This window comes from Lupinus angustifolius, chromosome LG02, assembly GCF_001865875.1.
Source record: "Lupinus angustifolius cultivar Tanjil chromosome LG02, LupAngTanjil_v1.0, whole genome shotgun sequence".
Lineage (NCBI taxonomy): Eukaryota > Viridiplantae > Streptophyta > Magnoliopsida > Fabales > Fabaceae > Lupinus > Lupinus angustifolius.
The window spans coordinates 4726666-4748082 of NC_032010.1; the positions used below are offsets into that span (position 1 = coordinate 4726666).

General features: G+C 31.9%; 2 protein-coding genes across 4 annotated transcripts; one reads left to right on the plus strand and one right to left on the minus strand.

Annotated features, from left to right (window-relative positions):
* Positions 5801–10206, plus strand: LOC109333854 (protein NRT1/ PTR FAMILY 1.2-like). Its single transcript, XM_019569439.1, has 4 exons — positions 5801–6002; positions 6109–6326; positions 7945–8492; positions 8829–10206. Exons 1-4 carry the CDS (start codon positions 5894–5896, stop codon positions 9817–9819), a joined length of 1866 nt encoding a protein of 621 aa, XP_019424984.1. The 5' UTR covers positions 5801–5893; the 3' UTR covers positions 9820–10206.
* On the minus strand, positions 11274–21267 carry LOC109333865. 3 transcript variants are annotated; one of them, XM_019569463.1, is made up of 3 exons: positions 20949–21267; positions 12864–13004; positions 11274–11660 (listed from the first exon to the last, which is right to left on the minus strand). In XM_019569463.1, the coding sequence occupies exons 1-3, from the start codon at positions 21111–21113 to the stop codon at positions 11505–11507; spliced, it is 462 nt and encodes a 153-aa protein (XP_019425008.1). In that variant the 5' UTR covers positions 21114–21267; the 3' UTR covers positions 11274–11504. The 3 variants fall into 3 exon arrangements, with proteins under 3 accessions (XP_019425008.1, XP_019425000.1, XP_019424996.1); XM_019569455.1 differs by lacking the exon at positions 20949–21267 and adding an exon at positions 13367–13584; XM_019569451.1 differs by lacking the exons at positions 11274–11660; positions 12864–13004 and adding exons at positions 19676–20185; positions 20606–20746 and having other exon boundaries at positions 20949–21217.

The following is a 21417-nucleotide window of genomic DNA, read 5'->3' on the forward strand; positions in this document are numbered from 1 at the left end:
TCAGTGGGTCCGTGGGGATCACAGACTGAATGGATGGCGCAGTAGGCGCAAATCTCCGAGCAGGCAAGGTGAATGAAGCCTCCAAGTTTGCATGCTGAGAAGGGAAGCGCATCGTAGAGTCATCACAAACCATCTCTAGCTCTAAGGCACAAGGGCCTGTGTATGTATATCTATGTCCATCACTACTCAATGTCCCCTCCTGGGACATCGAGAATCGGTAGCTCTGAATCCTCATTGTGCGGTCCATCTGAACGAGAACACGAACCGAGAACAAGCAGAAAGAAAATAAAAAAAGAGAGAGTAAGACATCTAATGAATATAATTCATTGACGGCATGGAATTACACAGAATATCACATCCAAACAGACACACATAATATACACAATATAGATCACAAACATAATGCATAATGGTGAATGCAGTTATGACTCGGATCATGGGAATTCATATCCACGATCTCAATATATGAATGTTATGATTATTTCATCAATCCTTACACAAATAACCTCCCAATATACTATTCGGAAATAACACAAGAGTACAGGTCCCATAACAAGCCGATTTGATCGCACCAAAAATTATTCATCGCAAGGATATATATATGATCGATCAGTTCCGAAGAACTGTCCATTTCAGGACGGTGTCGTATCAAACACTTTTTGGGCATCCCTCTCATTGATCCTAATTGCAAAGAGGGATTGTCAGAGATCGTCTAGTTTGCGCTGTGAGAACTGTCCGATCCAACATAATACCTCATCCAGAAATACAGGGGACTCGTCTCACCTAGACTCTCCCTTAAGACCTTGCTGACGAATCACCGCCATCGCCGTCCCTCTCAACATCGCGGGGCTCATTCGTCTCCTGTAAATTTCCTCTCCACTACTTCGTTATTTATAATGAATATATACATTAACCGAAGCTAGCCGGTTAAATATTTTAATTAGTCTTTTAAAATGATCGGCCCATCCTAAGACATCTCCTAAAGAAATGTTTCTTGTGGGACCCGATCTTACGTTATCACGTAATATAGGAGTAACATCCCTACCACTACGAACCATCTCTGAAATACCCTAGACGACCACATAGTCAAGCCTCTTACGGTCAGACGACCTTGCTGTGTGGTATCATGTAAGGCGCAAGAACAAAAGTAACAGTATGAGTTTATTGATTTGGGCACCGGACTTAATACTCTCAGCCACAGTCTTTCCCAAGTGTAAATACACTTCACACCCAAGCTAGGGTTATTTCCTAAGTAATAAATCAATAAAAAAACAGTCACAATTTATGTTTGTCTTTCGCCCAAGCGAGAGACTGTCGCTCAAGCGACCAATTCATCAAAACATACTCAATTTCATGCATGGTTCTCGCTCGAGCGATGGGACTATCGCTCGAGCGAGGGGACTATCGCTCAAGCTAAAAATCTACCAAAAACTGATCAAAATACTTGTCTGGACTTGCCCGGGCGAGGTATAGTCGCCCGAGTGCCAAAAACGCCCAAAACAGGCCCTCTGGCCCTCGCCTAGGCGAGAAACGCTCGCCCAAGCGCTATTTAGAACCATTCTTCTCTGTTTCTCTCTCAACCAGGCGAGGCAGGCGAGGTGGTCCAGTTACCAGGACCATTTTCCTCGCCCTTTTGGGCAATCGGATCGAACTCTCCACTGTTTTCGATCTCAATGCATTTTAGTTTCTCGAGTGGTGTTCCTTCATGGATAGCCACCACAATACTTGATATTTTAAGCTATCTTAGGGGCATTCAGCCTAAAGAAACATCGTATTTAATCCAGACACGAAATCATTTGGTTAAGTATGAGTTTCTAACAAAAAAGAAATAACTCCCAACTTTTGAGATAGTTGGGAGATTCGGGTGTCATATTTGGACACTACTATGTCACGGTGTATTCTCTCTCACATTGGGTTGTAGCATGGTTGATTCCCTTTCCATGAATGGATCGGTTGTCCGACTTCGAACGCTTCGAAACTAACACAAAACACAAATCAATGATTCACAAGATAAATCGCTTTCCTACTAACTCTAAGATAAAAACATCATTTTAATCCATTCTAAGAACATCTGAGACTTTCATCCATCTGGTCCAAGATTCATAATCCTGAACCATCCTTTATCCTCAAAAGTCTCGTTCCCGATCCCTATCGTGTTCATGATCATTTCAACACATTTTTACAAGGATTGATCTCATGATCAAAACGACATTTCGATCTAAAATATTTCTTTGATTTCAAAATCATCATCTTTCATCAACATAAATAACATGCATATATTCAAAACACTAAAATAGACCCAGGAACAACAAGATTTCATGGTTTCCAAAACAACAATTTCTAGATTCACGAAAACTCATTTTTCGTGTTCTTGCGTATAACAAGAGACATGAAGGTGTTTTAGAAAATTTGACGGTTGAAAATGTTCGTAACATACGCATAAACATCATACTCAAATATTGAAAACATGAATGGCTAGATTTTATAAAAGATTAATAACAAAAGGGATGAGATTTACCTTGAAGTTCTTGAGAAAATCCAAAGGAAGAAGAATAAAATGCAATGTAGAGCCAATGGTTTCTCTAACTTGAATGGGCTCTTTAAGTAGAGTAATTTAGATTAGGGGGGTGCAAGTCAAGGGTTTCAAGGGGTTTTATGACTCTTTTAAGTGGAATAGATCAGAGTTAGGGGAATTGAATCTGATTTATGGAGGTAAACCAAAGGTTTCCAAGATTAATGGTGCAATGAGTAAGTGAAGGGTTTACGGAATTTAGTGTAAAGATGAGTATTTTCGCTTGTTTGCCACGCAAGTTTCACTCGAGAAAATGAGGTAACTTTTGCGACGAAATATTCGTGATGAGACCATGCCCAAGTATTGTCAGCTAATATTTGGTTGGATATTAAAATCTTCCGATTACGGTCAGAATTTTGAAATGCTGAATTCGGAATGGAAAAATATTTAAAATTGTGTTTTAGATAAACTTGATGTCTATCCTGACTCGAAATAATATTTCAAAGCCAAAGGCCTAATCAGAATTCGATTCTGAGCTACGAAACTCAAAATATGTTTTTGGGCCGAAATCGGGCGAATTTGGGCACGACAGCAATCCAAAAACTACCGTCACAGAAAATTATGAAAATTTACCACAAAATAGAAATTCACAAAACAAGACTAATACTCAACTACGGTTTAGCCTAATTCATTACTGATTAATTTTTATTAAAAATAAATAAATAATAAAATATATGGAATTTTCACAGTATTACATAATAACACTTGTTAAGTCATTCACATCTTGTACACGGTCTACAATGTTTGGAACATGCACAAAGAAATATTACAAGTTTTTATATAAATTAATTATTTTAAATTATTATTAAGAGTATAATATTTATGTGTCATCAATATGAAGGTTTATACATAATCATTACATTATTTATTATTCATTTGTATTATTTTTTTTCTAAAAGTCAATAATAATTAAAAATGAATAATACATGGTGAACTGATAATATACAAGACTCTTCACGGTATATACATACAATTTTTTTATTATTAAAACATTGGGATTATTGTTGCCATATAATTTCTTATTGTAGACTCCGGAGGTAGAAAGATATTTTCATCGTCTTTCAAATATTGAGTCTAGGAATGGCAACGGAGCAGATCAGGGCCGAGTGTTCACATACCCAAGTCTGAACTCGAATTTCAAAACTCGAATTCAATGGGGTTAAAAATAAAGATATCATCCACAAACCCGTCGGGTTTTGGGTAACCCGAACCCAAAAAACCCCCGAAAATTATAAATATATTAAGGAAAGTATGATATCATTTCCGTTTCATTTTCTCTAACATTTCTATTTTCTCTTGTATTATTTCATTTCTTTTATGTTTGAAGATTCAATAGTATGTAAAGTAAAATTAGAAATTAAAAACAATGGACACATGATAAAAATTTCAATTTTAAATTCAATTACATTATTTCGGGGCGAGTTCGGGTTAGGGTCTTTGCTCTACCAAACCCGAACCCGTCAAACCAGGGTAAAACCCGAACCTGAACCTAATCACATTGGATTTCCCCGTTAATTTCGAGTTCAGGCGGGTACCCACGGGTTCGGTTTTCATTGTCATCCCTAATTGAATCCTCAATATGTTTTTTAGGGATAAAAATGAATAAAACTCTATTTTTCTCATTCTTAAAATATATTGGCATGTGATTTATAATTTTGAAGCTAGATAGTCACTTATGGAGTGGGAAAAGTACTTAGATTTTATGTTCATTAAGTAATTTTATAGACATCATGAATATATCTTAAGTTTGTTTAATTGTTTCGTTTAATTATTATTTTTATTTATAAACCACATAAATAAAAATTGTAATATGGAAATCAGGTTGTCATGCAACAATCAACAAAGAGTTGGTCTAGTGGTATAAGGTTTCGCTAGATCTTTAAGATTACTAAAAGATCAAGGGTTCAATTTTTTTTGTGTGACACTTGTTGACAGGGCAGTCACACACCCTAAATTAGATTATTTTTTTACCAAAAAGTTGAGAATATACATTTAATAGTACAAAAAAAGTTGTTGTGTAATTAGAGTAACAATCATCTTTTTATACTTAAAGAAGATCTTCACGTTTGATTATTAGGTTAAAGATTCATTATTCAAAAGATCTTAATGAGGATTCATTATTGATTATTCTTCACTAAATGATATATATTTGGAAAAATGTATGTATTAGTTTAAAATCTTATTGTATCACTCATTATTTATGTTTAATTATTATTGACTCTTCAAAAAATACAATGAATGATGGATCATATATTTAATATGTATAAATCTTTACACTAACAATATATAAATATTACACTCATGTATTTATTATTAATTAATCATTATTAAAAATATTATACATTCAATATTTAAATTTTTTACTTTTTTATTAGATATTCATTAGTATTTAGTCATTATTAAGAACATCTTTTACTAATCATGGGAGATTCATTATTAATTACTCATTATTAATTTCTTTTATTAATTGCGTTGATGGATGAGAGACAAAGAGTTACACTCGTTATGTATTGTCTTTCCTACTTCGATAGATAGAAAAAATCAAAAAATAACATAAATAGTTGTGACAGCTTTTCAACCGAAGAAAAATAGCACTATAGTTATGTTCGTCCTTTTAAAATTGTATTTGTTAGAGATGTTACTTATGTGCTTAAATCACCCATCATGCTATCTCGTGGGTTATAGTCAATTTGAGTATTCCAAGTGTGAATGAAGAAGTCTCACATTGGGCAAGAATGAATAAGTTAAAGAGCATATAAGTGGATAGACTCATACACCTAATGCCTCAAAATATAGTATCAAGTCCACTTCTATGCTTCTTTCATTTTTCTCATAGAAAAATATTATAACTCATAGATGAAGATATCAGAACAAGCTTAACCTATATGTTCACTTTAGCCATATGTTCACACAAGCAATTCTATAGTGTGCATTTTCTTGTAAAACATTACATGAAGGAGAGAGGCACATATAAATAGATTTTATTAATTATTAGCTTTAAATAATTTATTTTATGAACTTAATCTCTGTTTCCCCTTTTTATAATAATATGATTAGAGGATTCACTCCACCAAAATGCTCATTATTTACTACTCTGTTTGTAAAACTAATTATACATTCAATATATTAACCATACCATAATTTTATTAAGTGAGATCGAATACATCAATTGAATAATGTTGTCCTACATCATTCTCCATCTTTATCATGAATGCATGATTAGTGGTACTATTTAAGAGTCCCTCTCTAAGTTCTATCTAGTTTTCTTCTTCTTTTCTCTTTGCTTTTCAAGTATTAAGAAGAAAAAAAGAAGTTACATCAATGAAGAAGGAAGTGGAACTTGGTGCAAGTGAACTAGAAATGGCTTCTCAACACATTTCACAACCACAAAGGAACAAAGGTGGTCTTGTTACCATGCCTTTCATCATAGGTAAACATGAACTATATGCTTTTCAATTTACATGATGTATTATTCTATGTATATATATATATATATATATATCTCTAAAGTCTTTGTTTGGTGATGTAAATGGCAGCAAATGAAGCACTTGCAAGGGTTGCAAGCATTGGTCTTTTGCCTAACATGATATTGTATTTGATGGGAAGTTATAAGATTCATTTAGCCAAAGCAACACAGATACTCTTGTTATCAGCTGCATCAAGCAATTTCACACCTGTGGTTGTTGCTTTCATTGCTGATTCTTATCTTGGTAGATTCAATGCTGTTGGCTTAGGTTCTATCATTACTTTCTTGGTATGCTGCATTTTCCTACTGTTTTTTCAATCCCTGTATGTATTTAAAGAATTATTCTCATATGACAACTGTATAACTTGCAACAATTATAAATGACGCAGAAATAATATGTACCAGTATCAATTCTCAAAATTCCCACAATATGGCTACCTGTGCCAATTCATAGTGTCACGAAAAGAAAAAAGGGGAGAAGTTTACCGGAAATGCATTGGCAAAAAATATAAGGGCAAAAGAAAAAGTTGAATGAAAACGCATTCAACTTGAGGCAAGTTATAATGAGGGAAGAAAGCCTCTATTTATAACATGAGATTTTTTTCATGTCCCCCATCTCTCCAATGTGGGACTTTTTTTTTTTCTTCAAAACTTTTCTATGTGAGACTTGAGAATTTTTAGATTTCACACCCAAACGTTCCCACTAATGGTTCAACAAACCATGTTCCAACAACAACAACAACCAAGCCTTAGTCTCATTCGAGGAGGTCAGCTGCATGGATCGAACGGCGTATATAATGTTTTATCATAAATTATGTCTATTACCAAAACATTGATCTCTAATATTTTCCTAATCGTATTGTGTATGGTTTTTTTCGGCCTCCTTCTACCTCTAGATACTGGACTAACCTCCGTTTGATTTACTTTTATCTTCTTCACACATACCCAAATCACCTGATGTGTCTATCATCTTTTATATGATAGGAGCTACCAAAGTTTTCTTCCTAATATATTCATAATCTTATATTATTTGGTGAATTATCCAATGCAATATTTTTATCACTACTATAGTCATTTTATTCTTGTGGACATTTTACTATCCAACCTTCCATCCCATATAATCTAATTATGAATTATTGTCATATAGGATTTAAGTACTGTTTTGTTCTATTGCATATTAATTATGAGCTAATCTAATTATGAACTATATAATCTCATGTCATTTGCCAGTTTTCTGAAAACTTATTGGCTATTGGAATGTTCAATTACAGGTCTAAGGGTAGGGGCTCTGTAAGTGTTCATAATTTGAGATTAAATGCTCACTCTTAACTAATGAAGCATAAACAATGGTCATTCCACAAAAACATTGTATTATGATTTTGTATCAATAAAAATGTGAAGTAACTAAAATGGTTTATGACAAATGATGACTGCATGATTTTCAATGTAAGAGTGACTTGTATGAAGTGTATTAACCTATCTTGATGCATTCAGGTGAAATATTTCTTTATGAAGACAATACTAACATGTTTAATGTGCTAATGCTAAAATACTAAACACAAACCTTTCACTTTTTTTCTTTTCTGAGAAGAATTCAGCCTGATATCAGGGTTCCTAGACATTTGATTTTGTCAAGGATTATATGCTATCAAAGTGAGTATGTATTCATAGAAGTCATAATTTTTATTTGTTCTTCGTCACCTTATTAAGACTTAAGCACATGACGAGAGCCCAATCTAAAAAGTTAGTCTATTAGATGGGAGAGCCTCATGATTTTAAGTACCACATTGAGTTTGTTATTCTACTCAATGTGGGACATCCTAACTCGTATGGTGCTATCCGGGTACCGAATGATTTACCAAAGCAATAAGAAATTTCATAAATTCCGTTTCTTCTTTGGTTACAGGGAATGGCACTTTTGTGGCTAACAGCCATGATACCACAGGCAAGGCCTCCACCTTGCAATCCTGCAACTGAAAGATGTAAATCAGCAACAAATGGACAGATGGCAATGTTACTCTCTTCCCTTGTTCTTCAGTCCATTGGAAATGGAGGCCTTTCTTGCTCCCTAGCATTCGGCGCGGACCAGGTGAATAAGAAAGATAACACCAAAAACCAAAGGGCCTTGGAAATATTCTTCAGCTGGTATTATGCTTCATCAGCCATTTCTGTCATAATTGCCTTCACTGGAATAGTATACATCCAAGATCATCTTGGATGGAAACTTGGTTTCGGAGTTCCAGCAGCACTTATGCTCTTATCCACTGTCTTCTTCTTCTTTGCTTCTCCACTTTATGTAAAGAATAAAGCAGAAGGAAGCTTGATCACTGGCTTTGCAAGAGTTATTGTTGTGTCCTACAAGAACAGGAAACTTCCATTACCACCTACGAACTCGGCTGAAATGTACCTTCATAAGAAAGGCTCAGATCTTCTTGTTCCAACTGATAAACTAAGGTTGAACCACACCACCATCTATATTATCTTTGAGTAAACCTTCGATTCAGTCCTCAAAAAACATATGTTGTTGTCAGTTAGGCCCTTGGTTTTTCGTTTTTCGTCACAAGATTTAAAACATCACCATGTTGGCTCTTCTAACGATTTAAGTCCTTCGATCTAACATTGTTTTAAATTTTGTAAGACTTAACTAGTGACAGAAAGACTTTTACAGACCAATCTGGCGACACAAAGAATCTTTCGCGGACTGAATTGATGGTTTACGCTATTATCTTTTGTTTATTCAATGAATATGATGAAATAATGCTGAACATGTGATGCTGCTTTATTTTATAGGTTTCTGAATAAAGCTTGTGTGATTCATGATCCAGAAAAGGATATAGCCTCTGATGGATTAGCCACAAATCCATGGAATCTATGCACAATAGATCAAGTAGAAGAACTAAAAGCCATTATTAAAGTTATTCCCCTATGGTCTTCTAGTATCATGATGTCACTTAACATTGGAGGCTCATTTGGGTTGCTACAAGCTAAATCACTGAACAGACACATAACTTCACACTTCGAAGTTCCACCGGGTTCTTTTAGTGTGATCATGATAGTTACAATATTCATATGGATAGCTCTCTACGACCGCATAATCATTCCTCTAGCATCAACCATAAGAGGCAAACCAGTTAGGATTAGTGCAAAGAGAAGGATGGGAATTGGATTGTTTTTCTCTTTTCTCCACTTAGTAACGGCGGCGATTGTCGAGAGTACGAGAAGGAACAGAGCAATCAAGGAAGGTTACATTAATGATACTCATGCAGTGTTGAATATGTCTGCAATGTGGCTTTTTCCTCAACTTTGCTTAGGTGGTATGTCTGAAGCATTCAATGCAATAGGCCAAAATGAGTTCTATTACACTGAGTTCCCTAAAACTATGTCAAGTATCGCTTCTTCACTTTTTGGACTTGGAATGGGTGTAGGGAATGTGATATCTTCTTTGGTATTCAGCATTGTTGAAAATGTTACTTCAAAAGGAGGAAAAGAAGGATGGGTTTTGGATAATATTAATAAGGGTAGGTATGATAGGTACTATTGGGTTCTTGCTTCAATTAGTGCCCTTAATATATTGTATTATCTAGTGTGTAGTTGGGCTTATGGTCCTACAGTTGATCAAGTATCCAAGGTGAGTGAAGATATTAGTCCACATGAAAAAGAGTTATCTGAATTTGATAATGGGGACTCCAATGAACAAATTATAGTATCCAAGAGTGTTGAAAATAATGGTTCAAATGAGGAAGAGTTAATTCAACTAGGGGTTCATCATGAGAAGAAGTAAAAGAAGGTTGAAGTTACAAGTCTAATATCAATGCACAATTAGAGTAAAAATTTACATGCAGTAAATAGATTATACATGATTCATGTATTTTGTATTACTCATGATTAAACATGAAGGTGAACGCTAGATGATACAATGACAGAGTAAAAAACACTTTTATTGTTGGTGCATATATATTTTTTCTCTCCCCTTAAATGCCAAGTTGAGATGTTGAACTAGAGTCTAGAGAGATTCTATATCAAGCAAAACATATTTGTATATATATGCCGTGACATTGAATTTGGATATCCATATTTATATTTTAATGTATTGAGTAGTAGTAGCATGTATGAATATGAGTATATATAAACTATGTCTGTATGTTATTATAAATAGATATTTGTCCAATGGGTTACATAATTTCATAAAGCTGGGTAAAATTGTTATACAAAGTTGCATGATTGGAGAAGCAAAAGGGACATAGTAGTTGCATAATCAAGGTAACTATTGCATATATAAAATGGCATCCACTGATTTTTTACTTATATATCTGACTCCATGACTTTAATCCACGTGCAAAACCCCCCAAATTAATTAATTAATTTCTCACCTATTTTATGACATTTTAAAAATAATAAGGTAATATAGTAAGATTCATATAATGCAGCTCAAGAGTAAAGACACTCTTAATGATATTTTTATTTATTTAAAATAGAATGTATTAATTTAAATCACATAAAAACTTTGGCTCAACTGATTTACTAAATAAGCCAAAACTTTAAACTCAATATATACAAACCGAGTCAAATGATTTTAATAATTTCTTAGCAAATAAAATTTATCAAATTTTAATGATGATATTTTCATGAGCATATTGTATTTCTTTCTGCTAAGAAGCAAGAGCATGGAGAAGGAAGTGATGGCATAACTCAATTAATACCTTGATTATAGCTGTATGCAAGTTTTGGATAAATAATTTGGATAAATAAACCAGTGAACGAGACTCTCACTTATTCAAGTTTAAAAATGATAGATAAATGCAACTTTATTTTGCAAGAGTGGTACCCACAACAGAACAATTCGAACAAATTCACTTCATCCACGGATAAGGAATACATGTTAAACACTGATGTAAAAGTGCTATCCAAAATTTTGTAAACCAATATCTTTTCAATTATCAAGATTCTTATTTTAATAAGATTCATTTCTTAAAGTGATTAGTTTTCCAACTAGCGAGGTATTGGACTCTCAAAAGAGCAACTCTAACAAATTTACTTTATCTACATATCAGGAATACACATTAAACACTGATATAAAAGTAGTGTGCGAAATTTTGTAAGGCAATATCTTTTCTATAATCTAGTATCTTATTTTTATAAAATTCATTTCTTAAAGTTTTGTGTACCTTATAGTGCCACCAGTTTCCTAACTTGTGAGGGGTTGGACCCATAAAACAACAATCCAAACAAATTAACTTCATCCACATATAAGGAACATATTGCATATAAAAACTATAAAAGAAGGAACATATAATTTATAAAAAGTTCAATGTTTATGTAAATTCAAATAAGGTTGATTGACATGATATCTTCTCAAATGATAGAGGCAAACCAATATATATGTCACAACTTTTCCAGTTTATAATACAGTACTAGTACTTTGTGCTATAAACCTAAACACCATCAAGTATAAATAACATGAATAAATTAGAGTTTACTGGGTTGTGCATTCCTTATAGTTGATGAAAACCAAAGCTTTCCTAGAGCAACCAATTTTCTATTCTCTTTTTTTCTGACTTGTACAATTACAGAACTCAATTTGTCCTTCTTTCCTATAACCTTTGCCTCCACTTCAACCTTCTCCTAATAATCAACATGTAAGTCACACATGTTTTTATAAATTAGACATGTTTTTAATAAAAACTGCACTGGAAGAATTGGTGAATGAAACAATTGGACTATGGTAAAAGAGTAATCATATTCTCATATATTTTTCTCCCACATCCTTTTATTATCCTGCTTTATAATCATTGATAATAGCTTAGTGTTCCAAAGCAGAAATCTTCTTATCCATGGTTGAAAGTTAGTTTAAAAAGGGGAATGGGTAAAAAGTGATTTGAGATAATCAGTTTTTGGATTAAAATTTCATAACAAACAGCTAAATATGTTGAAATACAAAAGGAAAAAAAGTACACTTATGAGCCTACTATGTGACACTTTCTATAGCACAAACTATTGGTACCTTGTTAATAGGGCGTTAATATAATGAAGTGAGGTTCTACTCTCTGAAGTACGGATTCGTCGAACACCTTCACGTTTTGGTGTCTGACACATATTCGATACGGATACGCTCTTGGATTCGCGAAAGATACGTATCTATAAAGTATCCAAAAATTAAAAAAATAAAATATAATAAATAAATATCATGACACGTATCAGATTCGTTTTCAATAAAATATAGGATAATATAGATTCGTTTTCAATAAAATAAGATAAGATAGATTCGTTTTCAATAAAATATGAGAAGATATATTCGTTTTCAATAAACACCAACTTATTTAAAGGCCACAAAGACTCATATCAACATACCGTCATACTGCATTGACCCTCTGATAGTCGATCCACTATACCGACTCCCTAATCCACAACACTGTCGTCAAAGAGGAGATAAAATTGATACTATTTATGTTTCTAGGACTGGACAATAAGCAATTTTATGAATTATTCTACTATATTTTCTAATTTTGGTACTTAGGAAATTCAGAAGACAGTGATTTTCAATTTCCATTATATTTTTTATTTTGGATATTTTGATTTACACTTATAATTTTATAATATTTTATGTGCTTTTTTTTATACATGTATCCTAAAACGTATGGTATCCTATATTTTAGAAAAAATACGTGTCAACGTATTGTATCTGACACAGATATCCATATTCGTGCTTCATAGTTTCAACTAGATCCGGAATAACAAAAAGGTCAAAGGTCCCGCCAGCTAGTATTGTGCAGGCCACAGGATTGTACATATAACATGATTTATTGAATATAGTATAGGGAAGAGTACCTGAACCTTTGCTGTCGAGTAGTATGATATACTGAAATCAATAGTCACTTGTGGAGATAAAGTAAAAGTGAAGGAGACAATGCTTCCAATGCTGTCTGCTAATGTTGCTATGGCTCCTACATGCCAATTTCCATTTTCATCCTACAAAGCATAAAAATCAAGAATTCTCATGGGACTGAAATGAAAAGAAGGGAAAAAAACGGGGGCCGAGGACCAAGTGCAATAGACTCCCACTTAATATAATCTTAGATTTAGTGTTATGGGATTTCAACCCCATGACATCCTATATGTCACAAAGCAAGCAATTTATTTGCGAGTTGGGTATTGAAAGGGAATAAAGAGAAAAAGAAAAATTTAGAGTCATTTAAGAAGTATATGTCAAAACTCTGAAGCCTTTTCCTTTTCTTCCTCACCTCCAAAACTCAGGCTAACAACCTTATGAGATTGAAATTAAGAGGTAAGAAAAATGGTTCATGTCAAAGGAGGGATGAAATTATTATTACCGATAAGCCATTGTGTGCAATGAAATCACAAAGGATGAAACCTTTATGTGCCTTGACTACTCGGATACCTTTTAAGGATGAAGCTGAAAACTCATCACCAACATTCCCATCTTCAATATTTTTTGTCACTATTTCGGTTAATTCAACATCAGAGGGGTCATCCATCTCAATTTCTTATGCATGCACAAAGAAACCAGTTTTTTATAATTTTCATTAATCTTTGGGAGGTATGTTAGGACATAGGTCACTATCGATCATATGTCTCCAAGATCATGTCCGAACCAATCAGATATTATCATATAAATAATAAAAAATAAAAAGTAATAAAAATTTGATTGATTTGAGATAAAAAATTAGATATCATTCAAAATGTGTAGTCTATGTCCTGTGCATTCACATTTGTATACGGTCCACAATATTTCAAACGTGCACCAAGAAATATTGAAAGTTTAATATAAATTGTGTTTAGAATATTGATATTATTGTCGTCACATGATTTTTCGATGTAGATTGGGAAGACATAAAGATATTTTCACCCTCTTCCAAATATGGAGTTCTCAATATGTTTTTGCAACAAAACCATAAAATTCTCTTTTGTCCATTCTTAAAAGTGTTGGTGTGTGATTTATATTTTTTGAAGTTCAATAGTGGCGGCTTATAGACAAGTATTAGTATCTGTTCGTCTGTGTTGTGATAATATCTTTGTTAATTATATGGACTTGGATATACCGAAATTTGTTTAATTATTTCGTTTTTAATTATTTATTTATTTATAAATCACAAAAATGATTTTTTTTATTTTTGTATCTAATGAAAATTTATTATATTCCTACATATCCAAAATTATAATAAGGAAATCAATATGAATGACAAAATTAGACGTATTGTACGCACAAGCAAAAATACTTGCAACATTTACTCCTGAAAAATGGCTTATGATTGGAGAAAGATATTGTGATACTTGTCCCACTTGTACCAATGATTATGTATTTATATTTAATTAAATATTTTTATATATATACATTATTTTATTGTGATTTTATAATGAAATTTAATAATTGAAATATAATGATAAATCTAACATGTATATAAATTTTATTATGCTTGTAATAATTATTATATATATTGATTATTATAAATCATATAAATATATACTTAAAATTAAAAATTTGTTAGTATCTGCGCATATTCGTTATGGATACGTATACCCATATATAGGGGTGAACATGGGCCGGGTTGAGACGGGTTAAGGCTTGTCCTTATCCAGCCCTAAATATTGGTCGGGTCATTCTTTTGAATTTGGATCTGGCCTAGACCTGAAGCTAACCCGACTATAAATATCAATCAGGTCAACCTTTAAACCTGACCCTCACCCTAGACTCGACTAAATATAATGCAGACTCATTTTAGATAGAGTATTTTATTTTCAATATTTATTATTATTATGAATATGTAATTTGACATATAAAATGATTAAGGTATATATATGATTAATCATGTGTATATGATGAAAAAAATTAGAAAATCAATAATATTTTCGACCAAAAAGGTGACATTACTATGTTTACATTTGAATAGAGACGTATACAAACATCATGAGTGAGTGAACATGGGACGGGTTGGGACAAGTCATGCTCTGTCCCTACTGTCCTAAATATTAATCGGGTCTAATCTTTGAACCCGAACTCGATCCTTGACCCAATGAGACCCAACTCTATTTGAACTCGATCATGATCAGACCGTGCCAAGTGAACGGGTAAGGTCATGTTCTGTTTACCCCTAACCACACGTATACCTACAAATAGTATGATTATGACCAAAAGTAAGCACTACTTGTGCCCACCCTACCTTGTTACTATTTCAAGAAATCAAGTTGTTGTCTAACAAGAATCATGGCCATATTTTACCCTTAAAAATATTTTTGTGTTTGATTATTAATTGGAAAGATGTCATTAAACACTAATTATTAATTATTCATCATTAAATGGTAGACATTTATTTCAAATTAATTATTATTAAATATTATTATATATTCATTATTTAAAGGATTTCTTATTTTAATTACATTCATTATTAATTACTCATTATTAAAAATTATTTTTTTACTAATTATGGCATATTCATTATTACTTACTTACTTATTAAAAAAAATATTAGTTATTTTGATGAATAAGAGGTTAAGGGAGAAAAGACAATATTCATTATACATTGTCTTTCCCACTTGGAAATATAGAAAAAATTATGATAAGAACCATGATCGACCTTTATCCTAAAGGTAATTCTTTTTAAGAAGGAAATATGTTGAATGAAACGAGATTGACGATGGTTATTGGTTTTTATAGGGGTTTTTCTTGGTATCCATGTATAGGAATTTTCCTTAGTGCATTGCAAGTATTGGGGCCACAAAATTTGCTAGTGTGTTGCTGGTACAAGATCAACAAATTTTCCTTAGTGCATTGCAAGTATAGAATGGATATAGCAATCAGTACCCGACCCAATAAAAAATTGACACTTCATTAAAAAAGAAAAATTTAAAAACTTAAAGTAACATATGTGTATTACTTGGAAAACTTCTATTGGCTTAGGACATGGGGACACACTGATTTTGGGACAGGTGATCCCCATTCGTCTTTGTGACGGGTCAGGTTCTAGTCTCCTTTTTTAGATTTGGAGGTAATTGGGACCAAAAAAAAATATACAATGTGAACATTCAATTTTGTGTAACATATTTTCAGAAAATCATAAAAAATATAGTAAATATTCATTTTAGTTCGTTATATTTTTCAATTTTATCAGTTTATTCATTCAAAAAGAAAAAGACCTAAAATATTTCTCAAAAACTTCAAATGTAGATCAAATTTGTCTCTTTTGGGGTAAAATTAGTTCATATCAAGTGTTGTAAAACATACTAAAAAGTACTAATTTGACTCACATTTAAAACTTTTATAGACTGTTTTATGTCTTTTCTTTTTTGAAAGACTAAACTAGTAAAGTCAAAAAATATTAAGGACTAAATGAGTTTTTACTCTAAAAAAATATAAAAAGGTTGAAAAGGACATTTTCTTTTTTATCTAACCTTGGAATCAATTTTATCAATTTGACTTTTTGGTTCTTAATCAACCATTATAAACCTTTTGATTAATGGTTTTTTGTTTTAATAATAAGTTAAAAATCAATTTTAATAAAAATGTTATAAACCATTTAATTAAAAAAGCTACAAATTTAATTTATATAAAAAGAAAAACTGAAATAATCTGTGCGTGTTACATTTTATTCCCCCTCTATCATCTCATAAAAACGTTTTAATTTTTGTGTTAAGCAAAAGAAAACTACACTTACAAAAGAAAAAGGAAAGAGAAAAGGAAAAAAATCTGAACAGTAAATTATCTCCAATAGCATATCTGTTGTGTCACAGTTTGTACCACTCCATATGTCATGTGCTTGTGATTAGTCAAAAAATATTTAATAATTAAATTTTAATTTAAATATATATTTTTTACCAATCACAAGCTGCATATTTTTTACCTCTCCCGCGCCTCTTGTATTTAGATCTTCTTAAATATCTAAAAATCATGACACAGGGTGAAAATTAAGTTTTAAGAATACAATTTTAAGTTATTTTTTAATAAATAAAAAATTGCGAGAAAATTTCCTCATCGTCCTAGCCATCAATTCTATAGATATCTAATAATTTTTCCTAAAATTGATAACTAAAGTGGGAAATAAGGGAATCTTTTCTCAATAAAAATTTTAAAATAATTGTTTTTCCTCTTTCTACTGATTTTTTCAGCTCTGGAGAGGAACTCCTCCTCTCTCACCCTCAAACCCCTTTGAAGAAAATTTATTCTTTTCTATTTCCCTCTCAATTCCTTGATCTCCATCACCATAACTTATTGTGAATGTAGTATTGTGGTTGTTTCGATATAGATTGTAGTTTACCATCATTGTGGTGTAAACTATTTGTAATAAGAAAATATTTTTAAATTCAATATAGTTCTATGTAGTTTTATATAGTCCAAATATGGTTCGAAACAGTTGCACCCCAATTTGATATAACATCATTGTGATTCAACGTCATGACACAATTGTGGGTACAATAACCACCATAATCACAATATTATGGTTGAATTATATGATGTAATTCGCAATTTAAAACATTTTAATAAACTTCTTCGAGCAAAAGAATAATTTCTCTATTGTAACCCTACAACATTGATCCTGCTTCCTCTGTTTCTCTTTCAATCCATCCAACTTTAATTTCATATATAACCTTCATGCACTTTCACTATCACCTCACAAAATAAAATAAAAATTTTAAACCCTCTAACTTCATTCATCCCTATAACGGAGGGGTTTTAGACCCTATTTTCTATATCAATAATAACTGCATCACGCATAAGCCAACCAACACTCTTCATTGAAGCGTGGATACTCACAAATCACAACATGCACAATGATATTGAAATAACAATTCACCCATTTTTCTCTTTCCTTTCATCTCTCTCAATCTTACTATCCCTTTTAAACATTTACAGTCATAAGACAAATTCATTCACTTTACTAACATACAAAGCCATAGTAGTAGTGACTTTGGAATCATGTACATTCATGCCTCACTACACTCTTATAACTCATATCATATCTTAGCATACCATTTTCTTCATATCATATATGGGTTGATTATACACTTATGAAGGTCTTGCGCTTTCACATAGAACATGGTACAACAAATCATAAACCCAATAAAAAATAAAACAACAAAAATGGATGCATTTCACAATGTGAACTAAATGAGGTTTACTTGCATGTACAGCCAAATGCCATAAGATTTTATATTTGGTTTTGAAGATGTCATACATTCATTCAAAAATACAACATTCAAACATCCATAAAAAATACATCATTCATATGTTCAATTAGTCGAGAAAGAAAATTGAATATAATTCACACATTCATCTATTTATATACAATTCATTAAAAACATATATATATATATTACTCAAATATTGCATTATCATATCATGTATTTTAATCCATTGTCTCAATAATAAATCATTTCATACATCTTCAAACATTACAAAATATAACATGCATCTAAGATTATATTCTCAAATAGTTTCATGCAAAAAAAAAATTGCATGCATCATATACACTTAGATGCATTAATTCATATCTGCATATTCGTAAATTCCAAATCATAAATATTGTGCATAATCGTAAATTCCAAATCATAAATATTGTAATTGTATCTCATGCATTTCATACACAATGCATGTCACTCGTTCATGCATAAAATAATTCTATCTTCAATAATCAGATTTTTTTCTGAGAAGTTATTCAGGTATGCCTCATAATAATCAAGTTTAGGATGAAATGTCTTATTATACCAATGTCTCTCAATGGAAAAGAAATATTTTTTTAATCTAAAATTTGTGTTCTACATATTCCACACAAAAAATTGCTCCTAAGCACCTTTAGAACGCTCATCTTCAATCAAGAATAATGGTGGAGCCAAAAACAACCCAAGAGATTAAGTCATAGTTCACAAGGCTCAAGGAGTTGATGACTCAGATTATATTTTGATACTTCTACTACTCTTACCAAGGCTTAGAGTGATCAAAAATAGTACATTCGTGATGCAAATTTATCATCACATATTTCATTCCTCAAATCTCATTCATATAAAAAAAACTAAATAAAATTGATACGTGCATTAATTTGATATATCCAATTTAATAATTTAATTGAATAGAATGATGATGTAAATATAAGATCCAAAATAATGTGGATTTTGAGCATTAATAAATTCCGAATGCTAAGAAGATACAATGACACAAGACATTCATGATTTTTCAAACTCTAAGAAGATATTCATGATCACCCAATTTGAGCCATAGTATTATGGAATGATATTTTTCAGAATTACCCACAAAATATCCATAAACAAGGGGTGTTAGTTTTTCAAAAAAAAAATTGACTTTCAATTATTAAGAAATTAATACACTATTTTTACACAATTCTCCCTGTCTAACCAGAGTATTAAAAATCCAAAACTATGTAAAGTAAAAATATCCATCTATCAAAGTGAGAAATATCATAAAGCCAAAAAAATATATAAAGAAGGGGTGTTAGTTTTTCAAAAAAAAAATTGACTTTCAATCATTAAGAAATTAATACACTATTTTTACACAATTCTCCCTATCTAACCAGAGTATTAAAAATCCAAAACTAAGTAAAGTAAAAATATCCATCTATCAAAGTGAGAAATATCATAGAGCCGAAAAAATATATAAAGAAGCCCACTCAGAATTCAAAAAATATAAATCTCATTCAAAATTCAGGATAAATAAAATACACTATGAATTAACCACACAGAAACAATTCGTATTATGTATGGAAGATTAATGTTTATGTAATTTCATGAGGTTAATTGACATGGTTTCTTGTCAAATGGTAGGGGCAAACCAATCTCCATAAAAGATAAGCAAAGGAAGCTTGAATTTACTACAAAAAACCATATTTATTTTCTACCTCTATATGCAACAACTTTGAAGTTTATAACACAGTACTAGCACTTTGTGCTATAAACCTCAACATCATTGCCTACAAATAACATGAATGAATTTAGTGGCCTGGTGTATAATATGAATGCTGAGAAAGAAATTAGAGTTTACTGGGTTGTGCAGCCCTTATAGTTGATGAAAACCACAACTTTCCTAGAGCAACCAATTCTCCATTCTCCTTTTTTCTGATTTCTACAATTGCAGCACTCAATTTCTCCTTTTTTCCTATAACCTTTGCCTCCACTTCAACCTCCTCCTAATAATCAACATATAAATTACACAATTTTATAAAAAACTTTACTGAAAGAATTGGTGAATGAAACATTTGGATATGCCACTATGGTTAAAAAAGTAATCATATTCTCATACATTTATATACACCTACTTTATAATCATTGATAATAACCCAGTGTTCCAAAGCAGAAATCTTCTTAAAGTTAGTTTTAAAAGGGGAATAGGTAAAAAGTGATATGAGATAATCATTTTTGGATTAAAAATTCGTAACAAACAGCAAAGTGTGTTGAAATACAAAAGGAAAAAAGTACACTTATGTGCATATTTCTGTAACAGTTTTTATAGCATAAAGTACTGGTACCTGTTTTATACTCCTTAGAAGTAGTGTGCAGGGTTGTACATATAACATGATTTATTGAATAAAGTAGAGAAGAGTATACACCTGAACCTTTGCTGTTGAGTAGTATGATATACTGAAATCAACAGTGACTTGGTGATATGAAGTAAAAGTGTAGGAGACAGTGCTTCCAATGATGTCTACTAATGTTGCTATGGCTCCCACATGCCAATTTCCATTTTCATCCTAGAAAACATCAAAAATCAAGAATTGTCATGCCACTGAAATGAAAATAAGGATAAAAGGATGTGGGTGCATCAGACTCCCACCTAGTAGGGTCTGTGCTGCAGTCTCATAGAATTTAAACCCCGTAACTTACAGGTCAGAAAGCAAGTAACTTAAGAGTTCATTTGCAAGTTAGGTTTTGAAGAGGAGAGATTATTATTACCGATACTTGATTGTGAACAATGAAGTCACAAAGGATGAAACCTTTGTGTGCCTTGATTACACGGATACCCTTTAAGGATGAAGCAGCAAACTCATCACCAACGTTCCCATCTTCAATATCTCTTGTAACTATTTCGTTTAATTCAACATTGGAGGGGTCATCCATCTCAATTTCTTATGCATACACAAACAAACCAGATTTTTATAATTTTCATTGGTCTTTGGTCATGGGTCAATTTTTATAATCACGTCAACGTTATTTCCCATACAATATTTCAAACGTGGACTTAAATGTTCCGTGTGTTGGGAGGTTCACTAAGGCATTCACATCTTGTACACGGTCCACAATGTTTCAAACGTGCACCAAGAATTATTCAAGTTTTTATATAAATTATGCTTTTCGATTATTATTGGAAAAAATACTCGACCAATGGACACCCATAAAAATATATTTTTTACTAATTATGGGT